The sequence below is a fragment of the Nematolebias whitei genome, chromosome 8 (assembly GCF_014905685.2).
Source record: "Nematolebias whitei isolate Nwh7 chromosome 8, NemWhi1, whole genome shotgun sequence".
In the NCBI taxonomy this organism is placed as follows: Eukaryota; Metazoa; Chordata; class Actinopteri; order Cyprinodontiformes; family Rivulidae; genus Nematolebias; species Nematolebias whitei.
This window is the reverse complement of record NC_056505.1, coordinates 50,200,643-50,225,782: the sequence shown is the minus strand read 5'-3', so window position 1 is coordinate 50,225,782 and position 25,140 is coordinate 50,200,643. Positions and strand designations below refer to the sequence as shown.

General features: G+C 41.9%; 1 protein-coding gene across 1 annotated transcript in view; it reads left to right on the top strand.

Moving 5' to 3' along the window:
- LOC119413588 (protein crumbs homolog 1) overlaps nucleotides 1-25,140 on the top strand; it is a 93,681-nt gene that overhangs the window by 60,605 nt on the left and 7,936 nt on the right. The window contains exons 7-10 of the mRNA XM_037680646.1: nucleotides 13,304-14,257; nucleotides 18,240-18,781; nucleotides 19,857-20,022; nucleotides 20,262-21,123. Of these exons, the coding sequence (XP_037536574.1) occupies nucleotides 13,304-14,257; nucleotides 18,240-18,781; nucleotides 19,857-20,022; nucleotides 20,262-21,123 (2,524 nt within the window). The remainder of the gene's footprint in view (nucleotides 1-13,303; nucleotides 14,258-18,239; nucleotides 18,782-19,856; nucleotides 20,023-20,261; nucleotides 21,124-25,140) is intronic.

The window sequence follows — 25,140 nt, the reverse complement described above, 5'->3', positions numbered from 1 at the left end:
TAACATTGAGTTATAGACCTTTTCCGTTTCCTAAAGATGGCTAACTGTGGTGACCATCTGATTCTAAACAACAATCATTTGTAGAAATTTTGCTTTCTGAGAGTTTTATTAAAATATGTTCTGTGGTTTATGAGAAATGTATCTAACATACACTATTTGTTCCAATAGTTACCAGTAATAGCATCGTTTTGAAAAACGTTCTTGCAGCCTTCATAGTATAAGTTAGGGATCAGGCTTAGGTATGACTACATCAAATTTTAGATTGATGTCTGTAAAACTGACTTTGTTAGCTAAAGCTTTGGTGGCCATATTGAATGGGGTTCACTCCAACATTTAGTCAGCTGTAAATATTCAGCCTTTGATAATAAAATAAAATAAAATAAAATAAACAACAAAACAAGTTCAATCTGGTCCTCTGGACATTCATCCAGAGGACCAGATTGAACTTGTTTCGATTTTTCTACCTGGATTATTGAGCATGCATCAGCAAATGTTAAATCATGTCATCGGGACCAGTTTCTTCAAGGGGGAGATGTTTCGTCTTCCATCCAAGACTTCACAACTCACAATGCCACTCGCCTTTACCTTTGGTGATGGGCGATAATAATCAAACACACACAACCTCTACATAAATTAGTTCCAGCTCAGACAGGCCTGGCACAGCCCAAAGTGGACCTGCAGCACCTCCTGCTTGTGGCCCGCTATGAAACAGCTCATGGAGCAGAGTCGGATCGCCGCCCTGCATTCCTCTTGTCTACTGACAGGAGCCAGATGGAAGCTCACTGCTCTGCCAGGGCTGACCTGTAGACAGACGAGACGCAAAGGGTGTGAGGGAGGAACTGATACAGGGAGGGGCAAAGTAGGAGGGAGAGGCAAGGTGGGCAGGGCTGCCTTGTAATCACTCCTGCCTGCCTGGTACAGAGAGGAGGACGGGGGAGAGGACTCTGCTGTGTCCCTTCTGTCATCGCACTATGGGAGGAATGCAGTTGTCTGGAGGGATCATGAAGGGAAGGTGTCTGATGGTGCTGCTATGCTGCTGCTGGGGGCTGCACTGCCTGACAGGTAGGGTGTGTAACGGTTTTACTGACGAGAGCTGTGTGCTTTCTTCTATAAGGTTGGAGTAGATATGTTACTCACAACAACTGGCGTTATTTTATTTAGTTCCAACTACAGCTGTGCAGACTATTATAAAAACTTGTGTGTAAAATTAGTTTCATTTTGCCATGGGAACATCGACTGGGATAAATGTACATTTTACTCACTCCTTACTTTCTCTGCTGTCACCACGACCTTCTAAAACCTGTGGGCATTGAGGCCATTGACAATCTGTTGGATTGACACAAAATATTATCATTATTATATAGTACTTGAAACATAATGTCCCATGATTTATTGCAGTCCAAAATTTTTTGCAATGTTTATATTATGCTTACTAATATTGGGATGACAATATTTGTTTTATATAGTGTACAATCTAAGTTCCAAGCCCTAAATTTGTGATTGTTCTACCTGAACACTCCAACACCCTCTCCCTCCACCTCATCCTGAAATAAAAATATCAATTCTTGACTAGTGTGTTGAAATAATGGGAACCTGTATTACTGTTATTAGAGATTTCTTTAAATGTTGCTGAAATACGTTGTAGAAGTTAAGCTGTTTTTGTTTTATATTGGTAAATAAAAAATAAATTAGGCCAAAAATGTCAGTGTTGTATTTCAGCTGTTGGCTGCCCTTATTTCTAAATACTGACAGTGAAAAACACAAAGCCTGTTGGATGATCATAAATAAAAAATAAACCCAAAATTCCATTTGACGTCTAGTTATTTACACCCAACTTGAGTGAACAGAGGTGACATAGTTTTTAATGTTTGTACCAACAACAGCTGCTTGATTTCTTGATTACGGTTTCTTCTTCTTCTTTCGGCTTTTCCCTCTTCAGGAGTCACCACAGCGAGTCCTCCTCCATCTCACTCTGTCCTCTGTCCTCCTTCCAACTACCTCCATGTCCTCTCTAACTGCATCCATATATCTCCTCTTTGTCTTTTTTCGGGCAGCTGCATTTCTAACATCCTTCTACCAATATACCCACTGTCCCTCCTATGGACGTGTCCAAACCACTGTCCCTCCTCTGGACATGTCCAAACCATCTCAGTGTGTCCTCTCTAACTTTATCTCCCAGTTGTTCAACATGTGCTGTACCTCTGATGATCTCATTCCTAATCTTCTCCATCCTTGTCACTCCTAAGAAGAACCTCAACATCTTAATTTCTGACACTTCCAGTTCTGTCTCCTGTCTTTTTGTCCATGTCTCTGTCTCCAGACCATACAACATAGCTGGTCTCACCGCTGTCTTGTATATTTTTCCTTTGACCTTTTGCTGACACCCTTTTGTCATAAATCACTCCTGAAACTTTTCTCCATCACTCCATCCTGCCTGGACTCTCTTCTTCACCTCTTCACCACACTCCCCATGTTCCTGAACAGTGGACCCTGAGTCCTTGAAGTCCTGCACCTTTGTGACCTCTGCTCCTTGTAGCCTCACTGTTCCACCTCCTCCCTCTCATTCACACACATGGACTCTGTCTTACTACGGCTGACTTTCTTTCTTCTTTTTTCAAGTACCTCCACCTCTCCAAGGTCTCTTCCACCTGTTCCCTGTTCTCACCACAGATCACAATGTCATCTGCAAACATCATATTTCATGGTGATTCCTGTTTGACCTCATCTGTTAGTTGGTCCATCACCAGAGCAAATAAGAAGGGGCTCAGAGCCGATCCTTGACGCAATCCCACCTTCAGCTTGAAGCTGTCTGTCACTCCTACAGCACATCTCACCACTGTCCTGCTGTCCTCATACATGTCCTGTACCAGTCTAACATACTTCTCAGCCACTCCAGATTTCCTCGTGTAACACCACACCTCCTCTCTCAGCACTCTGTCAGATGCTTTTTCTAAATCCACAAAGACACAATGGAGTTCTTTCTGATCCTCTCTGTACTTCTCCATCATTATTCTCAAAGCAAAGATGCATCTGTGCTGCTCTTTCTTGACATGAACCCATCCTGCTGCTCACAGATAGTCACCTCTCATCTAAGTCTTGCTTCCACAACTCTCTCCCAGATCTTCATTGTGTGACTTCAACTTAATTCCCCTGTAGTTGCTACAACTCTGTACATCACCCTCATTCTTAAAAACGGGCACCGGCACACTTCTTCTCCATTCTTCAGGCATTTTCTCATCCTGAAATATGCCATTGAATTTTTGGGTCAAAAGCCTCACTCACATCTCTCCTAGTACAGTAAGTAGTCCCTTGTTACTTTGCCGTTCGACTTTCACAGACTCGCTCTTTTGCAGTTTTTCAAAATAAGATTGGACATGACGCATAATTGCCTGATTGATTGATGAGCCACATGAGCAGCATGGAATTTTTATTTAAAATAAATAGTTTTAAATGATTTCGCACCTGCTGCACCTGTACTCAGCCCACAGATGCAGAAAGAACCTCCCTCCTGCAGCATGTCATGATCTCCACTCTGCCACGCCCACTTCTTCGTTGCAATCACACTCTTGCTCATCACTTGTGCCATTCCCAATCTCCCTCCTTCTGTGTAAATAAACAATTTAAATTTAAATACTGTAATAGTTTAAATAAACAATTCATGCTGCATGAGCAGCAAGGTTTATTTTAAATAATCAAGTGTGACCCAAACCGAGCCATTAGTTCCCCTCAGAAAACGGCCAGGCCACTGGGAAATGTTCCAGTGCTCCCAATGGCCAGTCTACCCCCACGTTTTGTGTGTGTGTGTGTGTGTGTGTGTACTGCACTTCTTATTCGTTCCCCAGTGATGGTCTGATGCCTCATTCTAAAGTAATCCAGCATTTTTGATCCTGCTCTGTTCCTGACCCATTTCATGACACAGATTCCTCCTCTTTGCCTCCCCAAGTCGTATTCTTCTGCCCATCGGATATCTGGACCTCAACGTCTGCTCTGCCTTCAGACCACCGATTCCAGCTAAAACCCTTGGATAAGTTTTGCTTTTCTGCCTCTATGTAACTGGCCCACGCCTGCATGTTTGACCATGAACTCAGACCCGGGACTCTAAGAATCAAGCTCCACATTCTGAAGAAAGTGTTTGTCGGACTTTCGCTCACATATTATGCGATCTGTACAAACCTCCTTTCCCTCTGACATCATCGCAGCTTCAGCTTTTCACCTGTGATCGAGTTCTACTGAGTGACAGCTGACTTTCTCCTCCTGATAAACCTTTAAATAAGTATTTTTTATTCACTCCTGTTTCAATTTCCGGGTATGTCTTGTAACAAAAGAGAGCGACTCTCTTTTAAATTTGGCTTCTCCATCTGTGATCGAGTTCTACAGAGTGAAGCTGACTTTCTCTTCCTGATAAAACTTAAAATATTTTTGTTCACTCCTATTTCCAGGACCCCCTTGTAATTCATTACACACCAGTAGAGCGAAAGAAAGACTTTTTTGCTATGTTTTATGAGGGGTACCTGGTAATTGAAACAGGAGTGAACAAAAATATTAAAAGTTTTATCATCAGCTGTCACTCTGTAGAACTCAATCTCATGTCAATCTCGCTTTCCGAACTTACCCTTACTTATCTGAACCCTCACTAATTGTTCCTGCTTCCTGGCTGACAGTTTCTATGACCACTACTCTTATTTCTCTTTCATTCACATCATTCGTTAGCTTCTCAAATACTTTTTCCATCTTCTCCTCACACACTCCTCACTTGTTAGAGAAGTACCATTCCTATCTTTAATAAGCCTAACTTGTTGCACATACTTTCCAGCCTGATCCCTCTTTCTCGCCAATCAGTACAAGTCTTTCTCGCCCTCTTTAGTGTCCAGCCTCCCATACAACTCATCATATACAATCTGATTTGCCTTTGCTACCTCCCTCTTTGCTCTACGTCCCATCTCCTTATATTCCTGTCTCCTCTCTTCAGTCCTCTCACTTTAATATTTCTTCTTGACTAATCTCTTTCTTTGAACGGCGTCCTGCACTTCACTATTCCACCACCAGGTTTCCTTATCATCCATTCTCATCATCCATTCTCATCATCCATTAATTTTTATATCAAGCAGAGCATTATGGCCAGCTGTAATGCTCTGCTTGTGAAAGTAAATCTGTTGGGCATCACCTTGACACTCAGACAATAATTTTGAGTGTCACAATCCTGCACAGGACAAGGGGAAAAAAAAAAAGATAAACTCTTATCCAAAAAAGTCAAATCTGGTCCTCTGGACATTCAAAAAAACAAACAAACAAAAAAAAAAAACAAAGCAAAAAAAATAGCAGGTGCTATTTAAGAGACTGAGCTGAATACAGCACCTCAGACTGAGGAAGTCTCTTGGATGAGAGACGAAACGTTTCTATATTTTTTTGCTTTGTTTTGTTTTTTGTTTATTTTTTTTTTGAATGTCCAGAGGACCAGATTGAACTTTTTTGGATTTTTCTACCTGGATTATTGAGCATGTATCAGGATAAACTCATATGTTAGTTTTGGCAAAAGTGTTTTACGTTGGATGTCCTTCCTGACAAAACCATCACCATTTATCCAGGCTTGGGACCGGCAGAAGAGATACACTGGTGTGTGCTCTATAGTGTCTGGTTTGATTACGTTTTATTACTCTATTTTTTCAATAAATAAATTACTGGATTAATATTTTTCTTACTGCTGAAAGTGGTTCTGACTATTCATTAAAAACATTTTCTAAACCTTTTTATGGCAAGTTTTCAACAATATGTACAAATTATATCACTTTTTGTGACAAAAAATATGTTTCACTTTGTTAAAAAAAATTAAGGACATTAAACTATATACCTGACCTTTTTGCATACATCATCTATCTCAGAAAAGTGTGTTTCTTTTTATATTGTAGGTTAGAGTCTAGGTGTATGCCCCTACGGCCCCTTAGCACAGACATGATGAGCAGCTTTAGAGTATTTTAAAGGACTATGTTAATACAAGTTGACTTCTGCTGCTTCCAGGACTTAATGCTGAACACGTTTGATGAGGCACCTTTGACCTCCCGCAAGGGAGGCTTTAGGACAGTGGTGTCTGATCCTGGTCCTTAATGGCCTCTATCCTCCATGTTTTAGTGGTTTCTGTGCTCCAGCATGTATGGTTTTTAATCAGCGGGGGATTTCCAGACATTTGCACAACATGATGTGATTCAGTTATTCAGTCAGGTGTGTTGGAGCAGGGAAGCAAGTAAAGCATGCAGGATAGTGGCTCTTGAGGACCATGATTGGACACCTCTGCTCTAGTGAGTCTGGCATGTCTATTGCACGTTTTCCATGTCCAACTAACGTAATTGTAATCCTTGAAGGCATGCATGTTGACAAACTTTAAGATTACAGTAATCTTATGATAATAAATGATACGATCGTTGATATGATAATATCAACAAAAAAACTGACAAGATGGTGATGTGTACGTGGCAGCTCGTCTCTCACCGTCAATTCTAGTTGTTATCCTGTTGTTAAGTCACTGTTGGTGTATGATCGCCAATCATTATTGAATCTAAGCCTTTTATCAAAAATGAGGCTACCATATATATACATGGGAACATAAAATTTTCCCCCAGCTTCTGTTTGGAATTCCAGCTCACCTGTGCCAGGCTCCAGCACTGCCCTCCAAGCAGAAACATCATAGCCGCCACGGTAGATGTGGTGGATGCCTGGTGAAGCTGAAAGCCTTTTTGTCATGGTCCAATGGTTCTTATCCAGTCCCTGAGGTGTTTCCCAACATGTTCTTGCCTTGGCGTTTTCTGGAGCCAGCGGATGCTTACCTGATTCATGTTGTTGGTGCGAATGTGTCCCGACACTGGCACCCCTGCCTGCCTCAGCTCATCAGGTGCGGAACGAACCCACCAAACTAGATACTGCTGAGTCGGGCCATCCCTCAGTGAGACAACCCCACTCCAGGTCCAGCCAGGACTGGCTTGGTAAACGGCAGATTGATGGTCAATAAAACTTTCATCCTGAAGGATTTCTTCAGCTCCCATAACCTGGACTTCTTCTGTGTTACATAGACTTGGCTCAGTGAGGCGGAGTCAGCTGCTCTGTCAGAGCTTTTACCAACAGGCTGCTTTTATTTTAACTCTCCATGAGCATCGGGCAGGGGAGGAGGAACTGCAGCGGTGTATAAAAATGTTTTTAGTTGTAAGGGCGGCTATGTCTGAGTGGTTAGAGCAGTCATCCTCCAATGCAAGAGTTGGGGGTTCGAATCCACCAGCAGTCACATACTGAAGTGTCCCTGGGCAAGACACTGAACACCTCGTTGCCTCCAATGTGTGTCCCATCGGTGTATGAATGTGATAAAGCTCTGATTAGTCTCTTTAGAATGATTTGTTCAATTAGCTTTGTAGAGATCTAGTAGAGTGCTGTATGAATGGGTAAATGAGGAACAGATTGTGTTGTAAAGCGCGAGTAACTCGATAAGATAGAAAGGTGCTATACAAGTACAGTCCATTAACCATTTACCCTTTATAAACAGTGTTTTAAACAGCATCAATTCACCAGCTTTGAGCTAACCTCCTATGAAGTGGGTCATTCTGACCTGGTACTCTGTGCTGTCATCTACCGTCCCCACAAATAAAATAAGGATTTTATTTGTGACTTTTCAGAATTTCTTTCTGAGATTGTGACTGCATATGACCATGTCCTTATTGTTGGTGATTTTAACATCCATGTTTGTTGCCCAGACAAACCTATGGCAAAATAATTTTTAATTCTTATTGACTCTTTGAATTTGGTGCATTCTGTGTCAGGTCCTATACATGATAAATGTAACACTTTAGATCTTGTGCTGTCTTTGGGATTACTTGTGTCTAATATGGAAATTTATGACGCTATAATCTCTGATCATATGCCTGTCATATTCCAGTCTGTTCTCACTTATGCTCCTGTTAAAACTCACACTCCTGCTCAGAGTTGTCGGATTATTAACCCCTCCACTGCTGGCCAGTTCCCTGAGGTTTTCTGCCAGCTCTGTCCACCTGCTTCAACTGATGCTGAGGCGATTAGTTCTTGGCTCCACTCATTCTGTCTGACCGCATTGAACACTGTGGCTCCCTTACAGACCAAACAGCCTGAAGTTAAACTTGAACCTGGTTTAACAGAATGACTTGAGCTGTCAGACAGGAATGTCGCAGAGCAGGACGTAAGTGTCGAAAGGACAAGCTGCAGGTGTCCCTTCAAATTTTCAAAGACTGTTGGCGCAATTACCAGGAAATATTTAAAGTTGCCAAAAAGGAATATTTTTTTAACTTAATTTTATCTCAGCCACAACACTCTTCTTTTTAGTATTGTGGTTAATGTAAAATTGTGGTTTGACTCCCAGCCACATGTCATGGTGTCTATGAGCAAGACACCAAATCCCTAAAACATAGTTCCCAAGTGACGTAACCTTCGGGGCGGATCCGAAACTCTCTCCATCTGTGTAGACAAGCTCTAGCTGCAGACGCCGGCTTAGTAAGTTTTGTCGAGTATTTTTTTCTTTAAGTAAATTGCAATTGCTGTTTCTGCTGGGCTAGAAGATGTTCCAACCGGTCAGACGGTTTGGCAAAGCACAGTTTTTACTTAATCCCGAAAATCAGGAAATACAAAGGACTGCAAACGAGCTGAATGCAGAACTTCGTCCAGTCTGACTTGGAAAGTAAACGTCACCCGCACGGATCTGCTTTGAAGACGTCAAGAATCTGCTCCTATAACTTTTTCCCTTTGGTAAACCAAAAATTCTATATCAATCATTTTGTGAAACGACGTCTGAACAACGTCAGAGTATAACTGTGTGTGAGTTGGAACTGAGTTTTAGCATGTCTCTGCAGTAGTTAGCTTAGCTATGCTAAGCTATGTGATAACACAAAACACACAGTACACAGTAAAAAAAAAAAGTAAATCTAAGATTCAATTACTAAAATCAATATAAAATTGAATATAGATATTTTTGAACGAGTAAAAATGTTAGTAGCAACGATATTTTCTGCTTTGAGTAGCAAAGTTTGAGTCTTATTTTAGACTTTGTGATACAAACATGACAGTGTTTAGTAATTTTTTTTTAAGCTACAGACGAGTGAAGGACTTTAGTTCCATTCAAAGAAAAGCTCCAGTGTGTGAGGGCTCTCCTAGACCTGGGTACACTCTTGGATCCTGAGCTGCTCCAGTTGACCCACATGAAGACGAGGAATCAGTTCCAGTTCCATGGTGCTGTAATAAGAGGACCAACATTATACAGAACTGTTCTGTTTCCTGAAAGTCAGGGTGATTCCGAACTGCAGAGATTAATAACAGAAAAGATTACATTTAAAAATCAGTTAAATGATTTGAAGTTACTGGTAAATGAAAAAAGCTTTGAGAATAACTTTAAAGCCAGAAACTACACGGTCCTCCATCATTCCTTGTTGAGTGTTTTTGATCTGGTATTTATTCTGTAGCCCAATATTTGATAAGCTGCATGTAGAAGTCATTTTGATAAGACATAAGACAAATCACCCACAGTTATCATATTGTATTCAGTTTCAATTGTTTTGAATTCCTAATTATAGGCTTTGACTTTGAACATTATCACTCTCCCCATCAAGGAGGAACAGCAACATGCATGTTTTATGTTTTGTACATGTCGATAAAACACTAAATTGGTAAGTTGCCAAAGAACAATCACTACACTTAGATTTTATTTATGTGCAGTAGAATAATGCCTAGTAGAGGTGACATTACAATTAAACTATTTCTCTGTATTGGAGATTAAACAAAGTGCTACCTTCATTATTTAAATAAAGAAAGTGAAACTTGGTGAACGGTTTTATTCAAATTAAAGGTAAACAAACACGTACATTTAGGAATGCATTACAGAACAATGCATGTTTTAGAGCTGTCGTTTCTAACATGAACCCGACCCGAACCAACACGGATTAAGGCCAGGCCGGTCCATAATAATGTGATTATTGTGCGGGCTGGACTGGTCTCGGGCTTTGATGTGGTTTTAAAACTCATACAGCACAAAGAAAACTAAATAAGAATGTGCAGTATAACATTGTGTTAATCTGCTTGTTGAAGAGGAGGCAATAAGTTTAGTGATGAGAAATGAAAATAAATAAAATAGATTGCAGAAGTGGGTAGCATGGTGGTGCAACTGGTAGAGCTGCTGCCTCTCAGCGAGCAGGTCCCTGGTTCAAATTCTGGTCCAGGGGCCTTTCTGGGTGGAGTTTGCATGTTCTCTCCGTGCATGCGTGGGTTTTCTCCGGGTTCTCAGGTTTCCTCCCACAGACCAAAAACATGCATGTTAGTCTGAATCGTAACTCTAAATTGTCCCTAGGTGTGAGAGAGTGAGTGAATAGTTGTTTGTCTCGTTTGTCTCTATGTGTCCCTGTGATGGACTGGAGACCTGTCCAGGGTGTCCCCCGCCCCTGGCACAGTGACTGCTGGACATGGGCACGGCAACCCTCGTGACCCAAAAATGGAAGAAGAGGGTAAAAGATAATGGGTGGATGGAGTGCAGAAGTTAATCAGAAAATAGAGTAGCACTTGCAGCGCATTGCGCAGCAATTGGCCCTGCCCGCCCTGCTTTGCTCCTCTCATGAGACATGCAGAAGGACTGGAGCGCAAAATCATTATCCACGACTTACACAGAGCTGCACTTTTCCTGTGGCCTAATTTTAACAAACTTAAAATTATGACACCTGCTGATGTGTGTCAGGTGCACGCTCAAGTCCGCACCCTGTTCTCAGCTGTGGTGGAAGAAGTTGCAGCATCTGAAGCTACAACATCAAAAGCTGAAGCGAGCAGCACATTCACACCTCCACCATCCAAACAGAGAAGAACAAGTGCTTTAGCAGATGTTGCTGATGTTGCTGGTTGTTTTGATGTGGGTCATGACCAGTCTTTCGAAGCATTTAGCAACTATTGGGGTGAGGGCTACTGGCCGATAGTCATTCAGACCAGTCACTTTATAGCTCTTTGGGACTGGGATGATGGTGGTGATCTTCATGCAGGTGGGAACTGTTACTAGGTGAGGGAGAAGTTAAAGATGTTGGCCAGCACCTCGCATAACTGATCGGCACAGTCTCTCAGCATCTGTTGTCTGGGCCAGTTGCTTTGTGAGGATTAATCCTCCTGAAAGTACTCATCAGTTTGGCTGGTGTCACGCTGAGAAACTCTTCTTCTGTTGGTGAGGTGAGTCTGATGCTGGGTGGTCTGTTCGGGCCTTCAAAACGGGCATAGAACTTGTTGAGGGCATCAGGCAGTGATGAGTCCCTAGGGCATTGTGCACCTTTGCCTTTATAATCTGTTATGCACTTAATGCTTCTCCTCATGCTCCGTGGGTCTTGTGAGGTGAATTGACCCTGGATCTCTGCATACAGTATGTGGCTTTGGCCTTCTTAATGCCAGCAACCAGCTATTTCCTTGTCCTTCTCAGCTCCTGTGGGTTGCTAGACCTGAAGGCAATGTCCTTGGCTACCATCAGGGTGCGAACCTCTGCATTCAACCAAGGCTTCCTGTTCTCTTAACATATCTGAAAGTGGTGGTGACGTCATCAGAACATTTGCTAATGTGTCCCAGGACTAAGGCTGTGTATTCCTCCAGGTCTAGCTCCCCCTAATTTACAGCAGCTCAGGCTCCTCTCTTGTAGAACCAACTTCCACTTTCTGTCCGTGAGGCTAACACATTATCCAGTTTTAAAACTAGGCTTAAGATTTTCCTTTTTGATAAATCCTATAGTTAGGGTCGGCTTGGGTTTCCTGAGCTGTCCCTTAGTTATGCTCTATAGGCTTAGACTGCTGGAGGACAAACTGACCACATTTCTTCACTATACTACTGTCTTTACTTACTCTGCTCAACCTGTTTTGCATTTGTATTTTTTTTCTTTCTATCCTTGATGCGTTTTGTCCTTTAGGTACAACTGCACCTACATCTGGACCTGCCATTCTGTGTTCGTCTGTCTCTCCTTCCTGTCCTCTCAAACCTAGCTGGTCGAAGCAGATGGCCGCTTGTCCTGAGCCTGGTTCTGCTGGAGGTTTAAAAGGGAGTTTTTCTTTCCACTGTTGCCTTTGTGCTTGCTCAGGATGGGAGACTGCAATGAAGTGAAGATTTGAGTCTGCTGGATTCCTTAGATAAAGAACTTTACTAATTGGCTTTTATGTGACTCTTTCTGTAAAGTGCCCTGAGACAACTTTGTTGTGAACTGGCGCTATATAAATAAACTGAATTGAATTGTATGGGAACATAAAATGATGACAACATATAATACTTATACTAATAAACTCCATCCAGTGGTTCATGAGAAATTTCAGACCAAGAGTTAATGCCAGCATTTTAGGCAAAAATACCATGCAATGAGTAGAGCTGAACTTTGTGTTGTGAAAGGCTCTCAGCTACAGGAAGACTAAATTTGAACTTGGTGTATGTAAAATTAGCTAAGTTAGAGCCATTTTTTAGCTATTTTAAGATCATTTGGCTACAGCTTTATTTGGGTTGCTCCAAAAGATAATAAGTAATGGAGGTACATCCTATGATAATTTCCTGGAAAATTCTACAAAATCAGTTTAGTCGTTCATGAGATGTTTTGCTAAAAGTCAGACAGAACTGACTCCACTTAGTTATTAACCTGAAAACAAACATCTTCTGTTCACCCTCAGAATATATGTTGTAAATGACTTCCAACAGCAAAATATTTTTGTGCAATATCTTTAAATAGAACTTAATTTAATATCAAAATCATTTTTGTGTGATTTTCAGGTCATCTGGCTGTGGTGGCCATCTTGAAGCATGTGGTTTATGGGATATTTTGACAAAAAATGCACCCCCCACCCCCCACCCCACAAACACACACGTAAAATATCATTGCCTTTACCTTTTGACAGCAGGGTCAAATAATTGGGAATAGAAAGATTACAGGCTGTATTGATGTCTAATTGTTAATTATCTCATTTTATTTCCTGGAGTGTGAATTATGTTGAAAGATTCTGTTATGCTTCAACAAAAACTCCCCCATCATCAGTATGCACTGTGTAGCAAATTATGTCATTTCATTTCTACTGAAGTCATTTCATGCCACTAGATTACCACTGAGTCCTTTTTTTTTTTTGATAGATGATAAAAATAAATTTGGCTTTGAGTACTATCAGTAAAAACTAACAAATGATTAATTCAGCCTTTATTTAGACAGGTTAATCCCACTGAGCCTCGAGGACTCATTTACAAGAGAGACCTGAATATAAGCATGTAAGGGATTTAAGCATGCTGTAGATCTGAATGTCTCTGTTTTCCTATAAAGGTATACACTGTGAGGTGGACATCAACGAGTGTGACAGCAATCCTTGTCAGAATGGAGCAATATGTGAAGATGCTGCCAACTCTTACAGGTGTCACTGCCCCATGCCAGAAAGAGGTCAGGAACCCTGGGGTGGACAGGACTGTGACGTCAGGCTGGTTGGCTGTCAGCAGCATCAGTGTCAGCATGAGGCAAGGTGCATTCCTATTCTGACTAATAACAATCAACACAGCTACCACTGTCTGTGTACACCTGGATGGACCGGAGAACGCTGCAACACCTCAACCACCTTCTCCTTCAACATGGAGGGCTATGTCCACATGCAGTTGCCTGTCGTCAAGAACAGAACAAAACGTGAGGTCAGCATTAAAAATCATGGTCTCCACATGCAGCTTCGATTCAGGAGTACTCTACCAAACATGGTGTTGTATTATCGGGGCACCAGGGAACGCTTTGTCTCACTTGAGCTTGTTGACGGCTCCCTTTTGGCCAGGGTAAAATCAGGGAATACACTGCAGGCCAGATACCCTGGCCTGGTCCACAGTGGAGAATGGTACCAAGTGAGTGTGGCCATGGATGAGAGGTTGGTTCTCACTGTCAGGGGACCTGATTGTGAAGAAGGATGCCAAGTTAAGACCGAAGGTCATAACCATTTGATTTTTCTGCAACCCAGCTTCTTTCAACAACTTTTTATTGGAGGAGCACCTCAGGAATATTCCAACAAATTATCCAGTAGAAAGGGATTTATTGGCTGTATGGAAGATCTGGAAGTTGACCACAAACTGCTGCTGCCTCAGGACCTTATGAGGGAGGAGTATAAAGGCTTAGAACTTGGATGTTACAAAAAAGACTGGTGTTACGATGAGGACTGTTTGGACCATGGAACGTGTGTGGACATGTGGGTTCGTGCTAGCTGTGACTGTCATCGACCCTACTATGGAGAACACTGTGAAAAAGGTAACAATACAATTTTCTAAGTTCTAAAGTTAAAATACTTATTTTATATTCTTATCATAAGCTACTTTGTGGATAAAGTAACAAAAGTATTGTTCCTTTTTTTCCATCTTCAGCACTCTACGACTAATGTCATGGTGAACAAGGCAACAACTGTTGATGATTACTTGACAGAACATCACTTAAAAATGGCCAGACTATACCTTTTAAGATATATTTACCAGTTTTTGAAAGTTTAAATATGAGTTTAGCTTTAAAACCTAGGCTAGGATACATACCTTCTTGAGTTGCACTTATCTTCACAAGTTAAATTGTTAATTAAAAAAAATGTTACTGTCAATGGCAGTAAATGCTGCCTCTACAGTAAATGTGCTTTTTCATGCTAGGCTTAGCAGTTTTTTAGCTGTGTACACTCTATTTCAGGGGTCTGCAACCCTTATTGTCCAAAGAGTCATTTCTGCCTCTTCCCTCACTAAAAACAGAGGTGAAATGGCTAAAAACTACAAGCATGGTCAACAGGTTCCTCAACATGTATCATTTACATTATGTAAAAGGATTTACAAGAAAAATGCTAAAACTAGCCTTTTCTGTTGGGTGTCTGTGTGTGTGTGTGTGGGGCGGTGGGGGGGGGGGGGGTATTAAAGCCTTTAAGAATCACTGTATTGTAAAGAGACCAAAGAGCCAAATGTGGCCCCAGAGCTGCAGGTTGCAGACCCTGCTCTATTTATTTGTGGGTGATGTATGCTGTTCACTGACAACCTGTTCATGGTGTACCATGCCTGTCAACCATGAACAGGCTTTAGGAAAAAATGAGTAAATATTTAATGCTACAAGATGCATGGTGTTTTGAGAATAAAATAAAGAAAACAAAATACATTATATAGTAAAATAGCTTTAACAGTAAACACGTATCTCATTGAGCTGCAACTACCGGTAGTTGACAACTGAAAATTTTCTGGAAAAAAAAGCAAATTTACAGACACAGTCCACTAAACTCTGAGTGTTTGCAACAAAGGCACCAGTAAGCTGTGTTTGGTACAACCATCCACCCATTATCTTTACCCGCTTCTTCCTTTTCAGGTGACAGGGATCACTGGTGCCCATGTCCAATGTGAGAGGTGGGGGACACCCTGGACAGGTCTCCAGTCCATTACAGGGACACATAGAGACAAATGAGACAAACAACCATTCACTCTCTCACTCACACCTAGAGACAATTTAGAGTTACCAGTCTGTCTAACGTGCATGTTTTTGGTCTGTGGGAGGAAACTGGAGTACCTGGAGAAAACCCACACATGCACGGAGAGAACATGCAAACTGCACCCAGAAAGACCCCCAGCCAGGTTTTGAGCTGGCGAGTTTCTTGTTGAGGGGCGGCAGCTCTACCAACTGTGCCACTGTGCGTGTCACCCATTTTGTACAGCCAATATTGGAAAATAATTTCCTATATTTGTGCACACAACTTGCATAACCGTTTTTGATGCCATGCATGTTATTTAATTTCCTCATCCACTCCCTCCATACCCACCTCAGCCTGCTTTGCTACAGCCTCCCCTACATTTTGATGTAATCTGCTGAAGTAGACATTTGAAATGTAGATCGAAAGATTTGGATCAATTTTTATTTTCATTTTATTTCTAATTGACATAGCTAGACTTGGTGATTGAGGCTGTAGCCTTGTATGAGTTCTGCCATCAGTAAAGCTCTGGTGCATGTGTCAAAATCCAACTCTAGCGTGTTACAACTGCGGAAACTAAATTGAGAAGGTTGCCAGACGGATTCCTGGCCTGACACTTTCCTGGGTGGAGTTTGCATATTCTTTCTGTGCATGTGCAAGTTTTCTCCATGTAATTTGGTTTCCTCCCACAGACATGCATGTTAGGTTAATTCAGTGCTTCTCAATTATTTTCTGTTATGCCCCCCCTCAGAAAGAAGTAAACCCCCCCCCCCCCCAAACTCTCCTCCGCGACTGTAAATAGCATGCCTATAAAATTGTAATAAGTACACTCTGCCTAACGTTGTGTCCTTATTAACATTAAAGAAGAAAAAAGAATATAGATCAACTTACAAGGAAGAACAACGTTAGCATTGTTTTTATTCTGTAACAGAAACAACTTACAAAAAATCATTTTTTAAACTGTAAACATTCTGGACCATTTGATACTGAAAAAAAAAATTAAATATAATCAATAAATAATAATTAATTCAAATTGATCAGCAACATTTTAGTTTAGGATTGTTATATAAACACTTTGATCTAAAAAAATCAAAAAATGAATAAAACAATTTATGCTGATTTTTTTTAAATCAAAATGATGAAGTCAGGATCAATGAGCACACTCATCGATAAAACTAAAAAATATTGACAACATGAAAGAGGAGCAGGCAACCCTCTTGCTTTGAGTTACTCTTTGTCACCTGCTGTGGGTGACAAGCGTCTGGAGCATCATAAAAACAGCAGCTTCACCGAGGAGGTGAATTCATTTTGTTATCAAAGAACAGAGTCCTAACATTTATTAAACATTACGTCTGTAAATTGTGCTTTCACAAACTCATCGATAAAACTAAGACATTTAGTCAATGCAGCAGAGGACAGAGGGGCAGGTGTCGCTCTTGCTTGGGTTACTCTTTGTTGCATGTGCGCTGAGTGGCGTCCAGAGCACGTGGACATAAAAACAGCAGCGGAGGACGAGGAGGTGACGGTCAGAGTTTATTTATCGTGTCAGCAGCAGAGGAGAGACACGGTTCATGCATGACTCCCAAAACCACAAGGCAGCCATATTTGTCCATAACTTTATTATTAGGAACACGCGACAAAATGAGAATGGTGAAAAACATACTCCCTGTGTCAAAAACAGCATGTGGCAGAGTGGTTAGAGCAGTCGTCCTCCAATGCAAGAGTTGGGGGTTCGAATCCACCAGCAGTCACACGTTGAAGTGGCCCTGGGCAACACACTGAACCCCTCACTGCCTCTGATGTGTGTCCCATCAGTGTATGAATGTGATAAATCTCTGATTAGTCTCTTTAGAATGATTTGTTCAATTATCTTTGTAGAGATCTAGTATAGAGCTGTATGAATGGGTCAACAAGGCACAGATTGTTGTAAAGAGCTTTGAGCATCTTGAAATAAGATAGAAAGGTGCTATATAAGTACAGTCCATTTTATTTTATTTTTATTTTTCCTAGGGTCACAAGCGCCCCCCACCCCCACCCCCCCAGCATTGCTCCGGGCCCACCCAGGGGGGCGCGCCCCACTATTTGAGAAGGACTGGGTTAATTGGTATCTCTAATTGGTCCTTAGGTGAGAGTGAGAGAGTGAATGGTTGTTTGTCTCTTTGTGTCCCTGTGATGGACTGGAGACTTATCCAGACCTGGTCACCCTGTCTCTCACACAGTGATAGCTGGTCATGGGCACCAGAGACGCCTGAGACAAAGACAGGAAGAATTGGCTGAAGATTATATATAGATGTATGGATGGATGTATGGATGGATGTATGGATGGATGTATGGATGGATGGATGGACTGATGGATGGACTGATGGATGGATTAATGGATGGATGGATTGATGGATGGACTGATGGATGGATTAATGGATGGATGGATGGACTGATGGATGGACTGATGGATGGATGGTTGGATGTCTAAATCGAGAAGGGTTTGAGATGTCAACAACAATTCTGACTGTTCTGAGAGAAAATGTGTTGCATTAATATATTGACCATGTTCAAAATTCCAGCAACAAAACTTTGGAAACTGTAAAAAACTGAGAACCCCAGCAAATTTTTCAAGACATTTTAGAGACTCTTGCAAATGTCATTTGCAAGCTAGTCTTCAGCAGTTGCAGCCCAGTGAGGGCCTAGCATTGCATTTGAAAATGTTTCTGTCACTGTTCTCATGCCACACCAAATTACAAGCTCTCTAAATGTTTTGAGTTCGTTGTATTGAAATATTATACTGACAACTCTGTTCTTCCCCCAAACTAGAATACCAGTCATGGACATTTGGCTATGAGAACACCACCAGTTACGCCTCCTTCAATGTCTCGAGCAACCATGGAGAAAACTTTACTCTTTCCTTTTTAATGCGCTCCCTCAAGCGTAATGGACTGCTGTTGCAGTTCCATCGAGAAGAAAAGCCCTACATGACCATTTACCTAAAAGAAAGCACTGTTGCCGTCTACAGCTTTCACACCACACTCCTGTCAGAAGCCAAGTTAGTCACCGATGGCAGCAATCATTTGGTGACCATAGAGGTTAATTATGGACATGTCGTATTTCCTAAAGCAGGGAATAATCGAGCCTTGGGGTATGTGAGTGTGGAGGCAGGAGATGAAGTGTTTGTAGGAGGGCTTCCTGCAGGCAAGAGCAACATGAATGCCTGGGGTGGAAACTTCAAGGGCTGCCTGCAGGACATTCGACTGGATGGCAATCAAGTCATTTTTGGGAGTGGTAAAGAAGGCTTGGAGGTTTACCAGGGAATCTCTGAAAACCTGTTGCAAGGATGTAACAGTGACAACACATGCAAGGTAAAGAGCAATATTCTGTGTATTGTAGTCTGACCAGCACTAAAATGAGTACGCTGCGAAAAGATTCATCCCTCTTGCTAATCTTTTTTTGTTGTTGTCTGACAACTTGGAATTTAAATAGATTTTTATTTTAGCATAATAAGCCATTCTACAAAAATATTTCAAACCCATTGACTAAAATGACTAATTAGTTTTAGGTGATTATGAAAAAAGAAAAAATGCAATGTGGTGTGCATATGTTTTCTTATGTGGTTTTTAGACTTCAATATTCAGGACTGAAGCCTAGGATGTTTTCTTTCATAGGGAAAGCTTCTGTGCAGGTGGACAAGTACACATCTACCCTTTCCGAGTGATAAAAAATAAATATAGAAGGGTTTGACACTGTGCATATTTTTAGAGAAAACGTGTTGCATAAATGTTTTGAATTTTTTTTTAATGTAAGCAACAAGACATTCATTGAAGTCTTTTTAAAATGGTGCAGCTTGTTTAAGACATTTTGTAGACGCCTTTATGAACGCTGTTTGCCATCTAGCCTCCAACAGTGACAGCCCAGAGACTTTCTGCTTTTTTCTGTAACGTGCTATTCAACACTAATTATTATTTTGATGTGGCTGTACATTCATCTAAACTGTAACTTACCAGTAAATCACCAAAGTTCATGCTCAATAATCCACATATAAAATCCAACAATGTTCAGTCAGGTCATCTGGACAGTTTCTTTTTATTTTGCTGAGACGTTTTGTCCTTCATCCAAAGGACTTTCTCAATCTGAGAAGCCACCAAACAAAGCTGATTCCCACAAACAGCATACTTCATAGTGGAGGGCAAGAGGTCCTCCAGCAAACTGTTTTTTTCCACTATGGATTATGCTGTTTGTGGGAATCAGTTTTGTTTGGTGGCTTCTTCGATTGAAGAAGTCCTTTGGATGAAGGACGAAACGTCTCAGCAAATAAGAGAAACCGTCCAGATGACCCTACCAGTAAATCCTCTCTACAGCTGTTATCAGTGTGGTTGCATCAGGTGAGAGATTCAACAACTGTTTGTTTCTTCTGTTTGTCTCTGTAACTCTGTGCAGGACAACCCCTGTATTAATAACGGAGAATGCCAAGTCACCTGGAATGACTTCAAGTGTTCCTGCCCCATTAACTTCTCTGGTCCGCTGTGTGAAACACGTTTGTGGTGTGTCGACAAGCCCTGTTTCGATGGAGCACAATGTGTAGAACTAAAGGATGGATATGAATGTGAGTTCTATTTTGTCTGCAATTAAAATCTATATTAAGTCAGAGTGAGTAAAGCCAGGCAAGGAAGTTTATTATTTCTTCAGGTTTAAACTTTTTCTTGAGCTAGGCAAGATAGTATTTCTGGCTATGCCAAAAAAGCAGATCTGAAATGTTCACAAAGATATTTAAGAAAAATAATTTTGTTAGTTACTTGCAACATTCTTTTCTAGTAAACGTGTTCAAATGTTCCCCTCTCTTAGGTTTAACAGAGGCCATTTTTCAGGACAATTCTATCCAATATGTAGCCAACAGCTCCCTGTTGGAGCCTGTGACCAATATCACCATGGACATACGAACACGAGACGAAAACGGAATCCTGTTGCGGGCTGAAGGCAAAGCTCAGATCTTCTGCCTAGGAATATTAAACTTCAGCCTGCTGCTCAAACTAGACAGTGGACCTGGTGAGGAGCTACTGGCCTTTACAAGTGACAGAACCATTGCAGATGGGGCATGGCACCACATTCAGCTCAGCATGGTGGACCCCTCACAGCCAGTATCTTTCTGGCAGCTCACAGTAGATGGGCAGAGAGCTGGTAGGAGCTTTGGTGTTGGTGGCAACCTTAACTTCCTTAATGACAGTGAAATCTGGTTGGCAACAAAATACACCGGATGCATAGGGGAGGTGAGAGTGGGTGGAATCTACCTGCCGCTCAAAAAGGTACCAGATACACCTCAACAGAGCCAGTTCTCAAGACTCAGTGGACATGAGCCAATCATCGGATGCCAAGGTGCTCCAGTTTGTGATTCTCAACCCTGTCTCAACCAAGGCATGTGCCAAGACCAGTTTAATGAGTTTAACTGCAGCTGCAGCCCAGGATGGGGGGGAGAGTTGTGTGAGACAGAAATAAATGAGTGTTTGTCAGCTCCTTGCATCTATGGTACATGTAAAGACCTCCAGGCAGAGTACCAATGTGACTGCGAACCTGGATACAAAGGGAGGAACTGTCAGGATGAAGTGGATAATTGCCTGCAGTTTAACTGTTTGAATGGGGGAAACTGTGTGAAAACTGCCGACACTTACACATGTGCATGTCCTTCAGGCTACATCGGCAAGCGCTGTCAGTGAGTACACACCTCCCTTTCCACATATTTTGTAACAATACATAACAAGAACTACAAACTAGGTATGTACTTAGTAGTTATTAGGTTTATACCTGGTAATTACTAGATATGCGCCTGGTATGTACAAAGTATGTACCTATTAATTTCAGGATACTTACCTTTTGGTTACATGATGCATACTTGGTTCTTACTGGGTATGCACTTGTTACATACCTGGTGTGTATCTGGTACTGTCTGGTACTTACCTGGCGCATATTATGTTTTACTAGATACATATATTTTTTGACAATATTTATTAGAAATTAAAAATGCAAACAGGTACTTACCTTGTATTCACCCAGTAAGTATCAAGGTATGTACCTGGTACAAGGACAAGCTAATTAATTTTCTTTCACCAGGCAAATATGGAAGACCCTGTTCATGTGAATGAATTCTTTAGTGGATAGACACAAGTAATTTTTTTCTTCCGATTTTTGGTTGTAAGGGTCCTTTAGGGGCTCTTGCTTTGTCCAAGTAAGAAATATTTGTAGGGTTTCTGAGGTCTGGTCCTGCATATTGTGTTTTTTCCCTCATGTTTACCAGTCCCTCCAACATTTCTCCTACTGTGATCCAGCACTGTCGCACCTGCGTCTAATCCTAATCACCGCAGGTGCCTTTCATTTCACCTTGTTAGTGTCTGTATATATTCAGCCTCTTGGTGTCGTGTCAGTGTCTCTGGATTGTCCTTGTCCTAAGGCTTCATGCTCTGTACCCCTGTGTGTCCTCCCAAAAGTAAGTTTGCTGCCCCGACAGCTTTTTGTTTCGTTTATTTAGAAAATAAACTTATTATTTATTTTTACCGGAGTCTCTCAGAGTCTTCCTGCACATGGGTTCTAACACTCAGACGCAAATCATGATAGAATCCAGAGACCTAATCGAACCTAGCAGGAAGATCACTCTTTTCGAGTTCCTGGCTCACGAGGCAGAGAAGACCGTTCAGCGTGAGGAGGCGGAGAGGAGAAAGACTTTGTATCAAGGTACTCGCTTGGCGTTTAAACCAGGATCCTTTGCCTCACCATCTCGCCTCTCTTCACCCCCTCACAGAGCGGCAGCTGCCCGCAACCCACCTCCTCCCCAACCACCTCCTGCTTTCCCAGAGCAGTCTTCAAAGGGAGGGAGGCAACCCGCTCGGACTCGCCGCAGGAGGAACGGGTGGCAGAACCGAGCCAGGTCCACCGAACCCCAGCACGTCTCTTCTCAGACACAGCCAATCCTCGCCCGTGCGTTTCCCTTCGTGGGGGGGGAGGACGTTGCGCCTGTTGCTGGGGGGGAGGACGTCGCACACCCCTGTGCACCTGTTGCTGGGGGGGAGGACGTCACCCCCCCCCGTGCACCTGTTGCTGGGGGGAGGACGCCAGATGCCCAGGCGCACCTGTTGCTGAGGCGGAGGAACCCTGCAGCCCTGGGGGGTGGGGGTGGGTTGGTTGGACCTGTAATTACTGTTAATTTGTCGGCTCGGGTGGGATGCGGAAATGATGGCTGCAGGCTGGGGCCGGGTCGGATCTGATTTTTTGGACCCGAGTGCAACTCTACCCCTTCGCCTGCTGCAGATCTGACCCCATCACCTGCTGGTCTGACCCCATCATCTACTGCAGCCTCCTCCTCTAATGGTTCCCTGTCTGCCTATCCTGCACCCCTTTTGACATGTGCTGGATGGTCACCCGACCGTCCACTAGAGAGGTTACCAAATGCCAGACGACCTCCTGGCTGTCCACATGAGCCTTGGAACAGCACTGGACGGTCTTCTGGCCACCAGCCTTTTTTCTTGCCCTCCTCTGGACCCCCTCCACCCACATGGTTCTTTTCTTCTTAGTGAGACTGAGAGGTACTCCCTAGATAGAGGCCCACAACAGTATCTGTTGTGAACAAACCTCAGCCACACCCACTAAACAGTTTTACTCATTAACTGTGAAGGTGACAGAATTATTTACATTTTTGTGTTTTCTAAAATCAGTGGGCTGTAGTGGCCATCTTAAATAAGGTTGGCTCTAAAATGAAATGATTGGATGTACCAGTTGTAGAGGTACATCCAATAACTATTAAAGTTTCATAATAATGCATCAAGTGATTCATGAAATAGTTTGCTAAGAGATAAAATGAGTAATTTTCAAAGCATTAATGGTAAGATGTGAGCAGTGGTGGTGCAGAGGTTAGGAAAGGTGGGCCTGTGATTGGAAGGTCACCAGTTCAACTCCCCAGACGGACATCAAAATGTGGGTGGAAAAAGTGAAACACCCACACCTGCCTCCATCCTTATTTGCCCCTCTCTGGACCCTTGAGCAAGGCCCTTACCCCCCACCATCTGCTCCCAAACAGGTCTTTCTTGAAAATGAGTCATCATGACTCAATGAGACTAGCTGTATAAATAAAGGTTAAATAAATACATCAGTGTCAGCTACTTCCACTCTTATACTTATTTTTGTGTTGGTTAGTTGTGGCAGCCATGTTGAATCTGGCTGACTCTAAAGGTTAATCAGCTTTAGATAGACATTCAAAAATGTCTTTCTGCCAGATTCAATACAATCTCTCCACTGGTTCATGGAATATTTTGGTGTCAGACAGGCTCTCGCGCTCTCTAACGCACGCACGCACATACACACGCAGGCACACACACACACACACGCACGCACGCACGCACGCACGCACACACACACACACACACACACAGTGGCAGGAAATAGGGAAACACAACCTAAAAATACATTCTTATTCAGCCTATCTGTATACTTGAAGAGTTTATTGCAAAGCACAACATGGAGAAAGAACGATGCAGGACAAAACACAGCAGTAAAACAGATTACAGATAAGAAACGACACTGTGCCAGGATATAAGATAACTATATTACACACACTGGTTTGTATATGTGTGTGTGCGCTCACGCAGATTTAGCACTTTTTATTGCCAGTCAAGGAAATGGTTCTTAAAAAGAACAGCAGCTAAAAATATTGAATGGTTCTTTGTAAATCTACAACTATGTCCAAGATTTCATCATTTCTGTTTATGTTGTAGTTCTTCATTTTATTATTTTAAATAATAACAAATCCAGTTGAATTTTTTTTTCAATAGTTATCACCATGTATAACTAACTGTTACACTTTGGTTGTACCACTTGGGAACATTTTCAATTGAAGATTTCAAAAATTTTCAGTGCATTTACAAAATTTTATATTTTCTATTAAGTTTATTGTAATACTGTAATGAAAATGCTGAGTCACTACTGTGACTCCTCTACTGTTGTACTGTTTATAGTTTCTTAGTTCATATGGGGCGGCTGTGGCTGAGTGGTTAGAGCAGTCGTCCTCCAATGCAAGAGTTGGGGGTTCGAATCCACCAGCAGTCACATGTTGAAGTGTCCCTGGGCAAGACACTGAACCCCTCATTTCCTCTGATGTGTGTCCCATCAGTGTCTGACTGTGATCTAAAGCTCTGATTATTCTCTTTAGAATGATTTGTTCACTTATCTTTATAGAGATCTAGTATAGAGCTGTATGAATGGGTCAATGAGGCACAGATTGTTGTAAAGAGCTTTGAGTATCTTGATTAGATAGAACGGTGCTGTATAAGTACAGTCCATTTACCATTACTTTATTCTTTTTTAACAATTTTAATATCCAAAATAGAATTGTTTTATATGATTTTTTTTAGTATTTGTTTAAGTTTTATACTTTTTTAATAGTTAATTTTTAATAACAAAAATGTTGCCAATAGAACTGTGTTGAAATCTTTTCAATTCTAACATAAACATTGATCTCCAAAATTTAATGTGGCATATTTACACTCTCTTTATGTTCTTATGCCTTTTTTAATGTTTAGCTACAGTTTTGCTCAACTTACCTTTAAGAAACATCCATCCATCCATCCATCCATCCATCCATCCATCCATCCATCCATCCATCCATCCTTCCATCCATCCTTCCATCCATCCATCCATCCTTCCATCCATCCATGCTTCCATCCATGCATCCATCCATCCATGC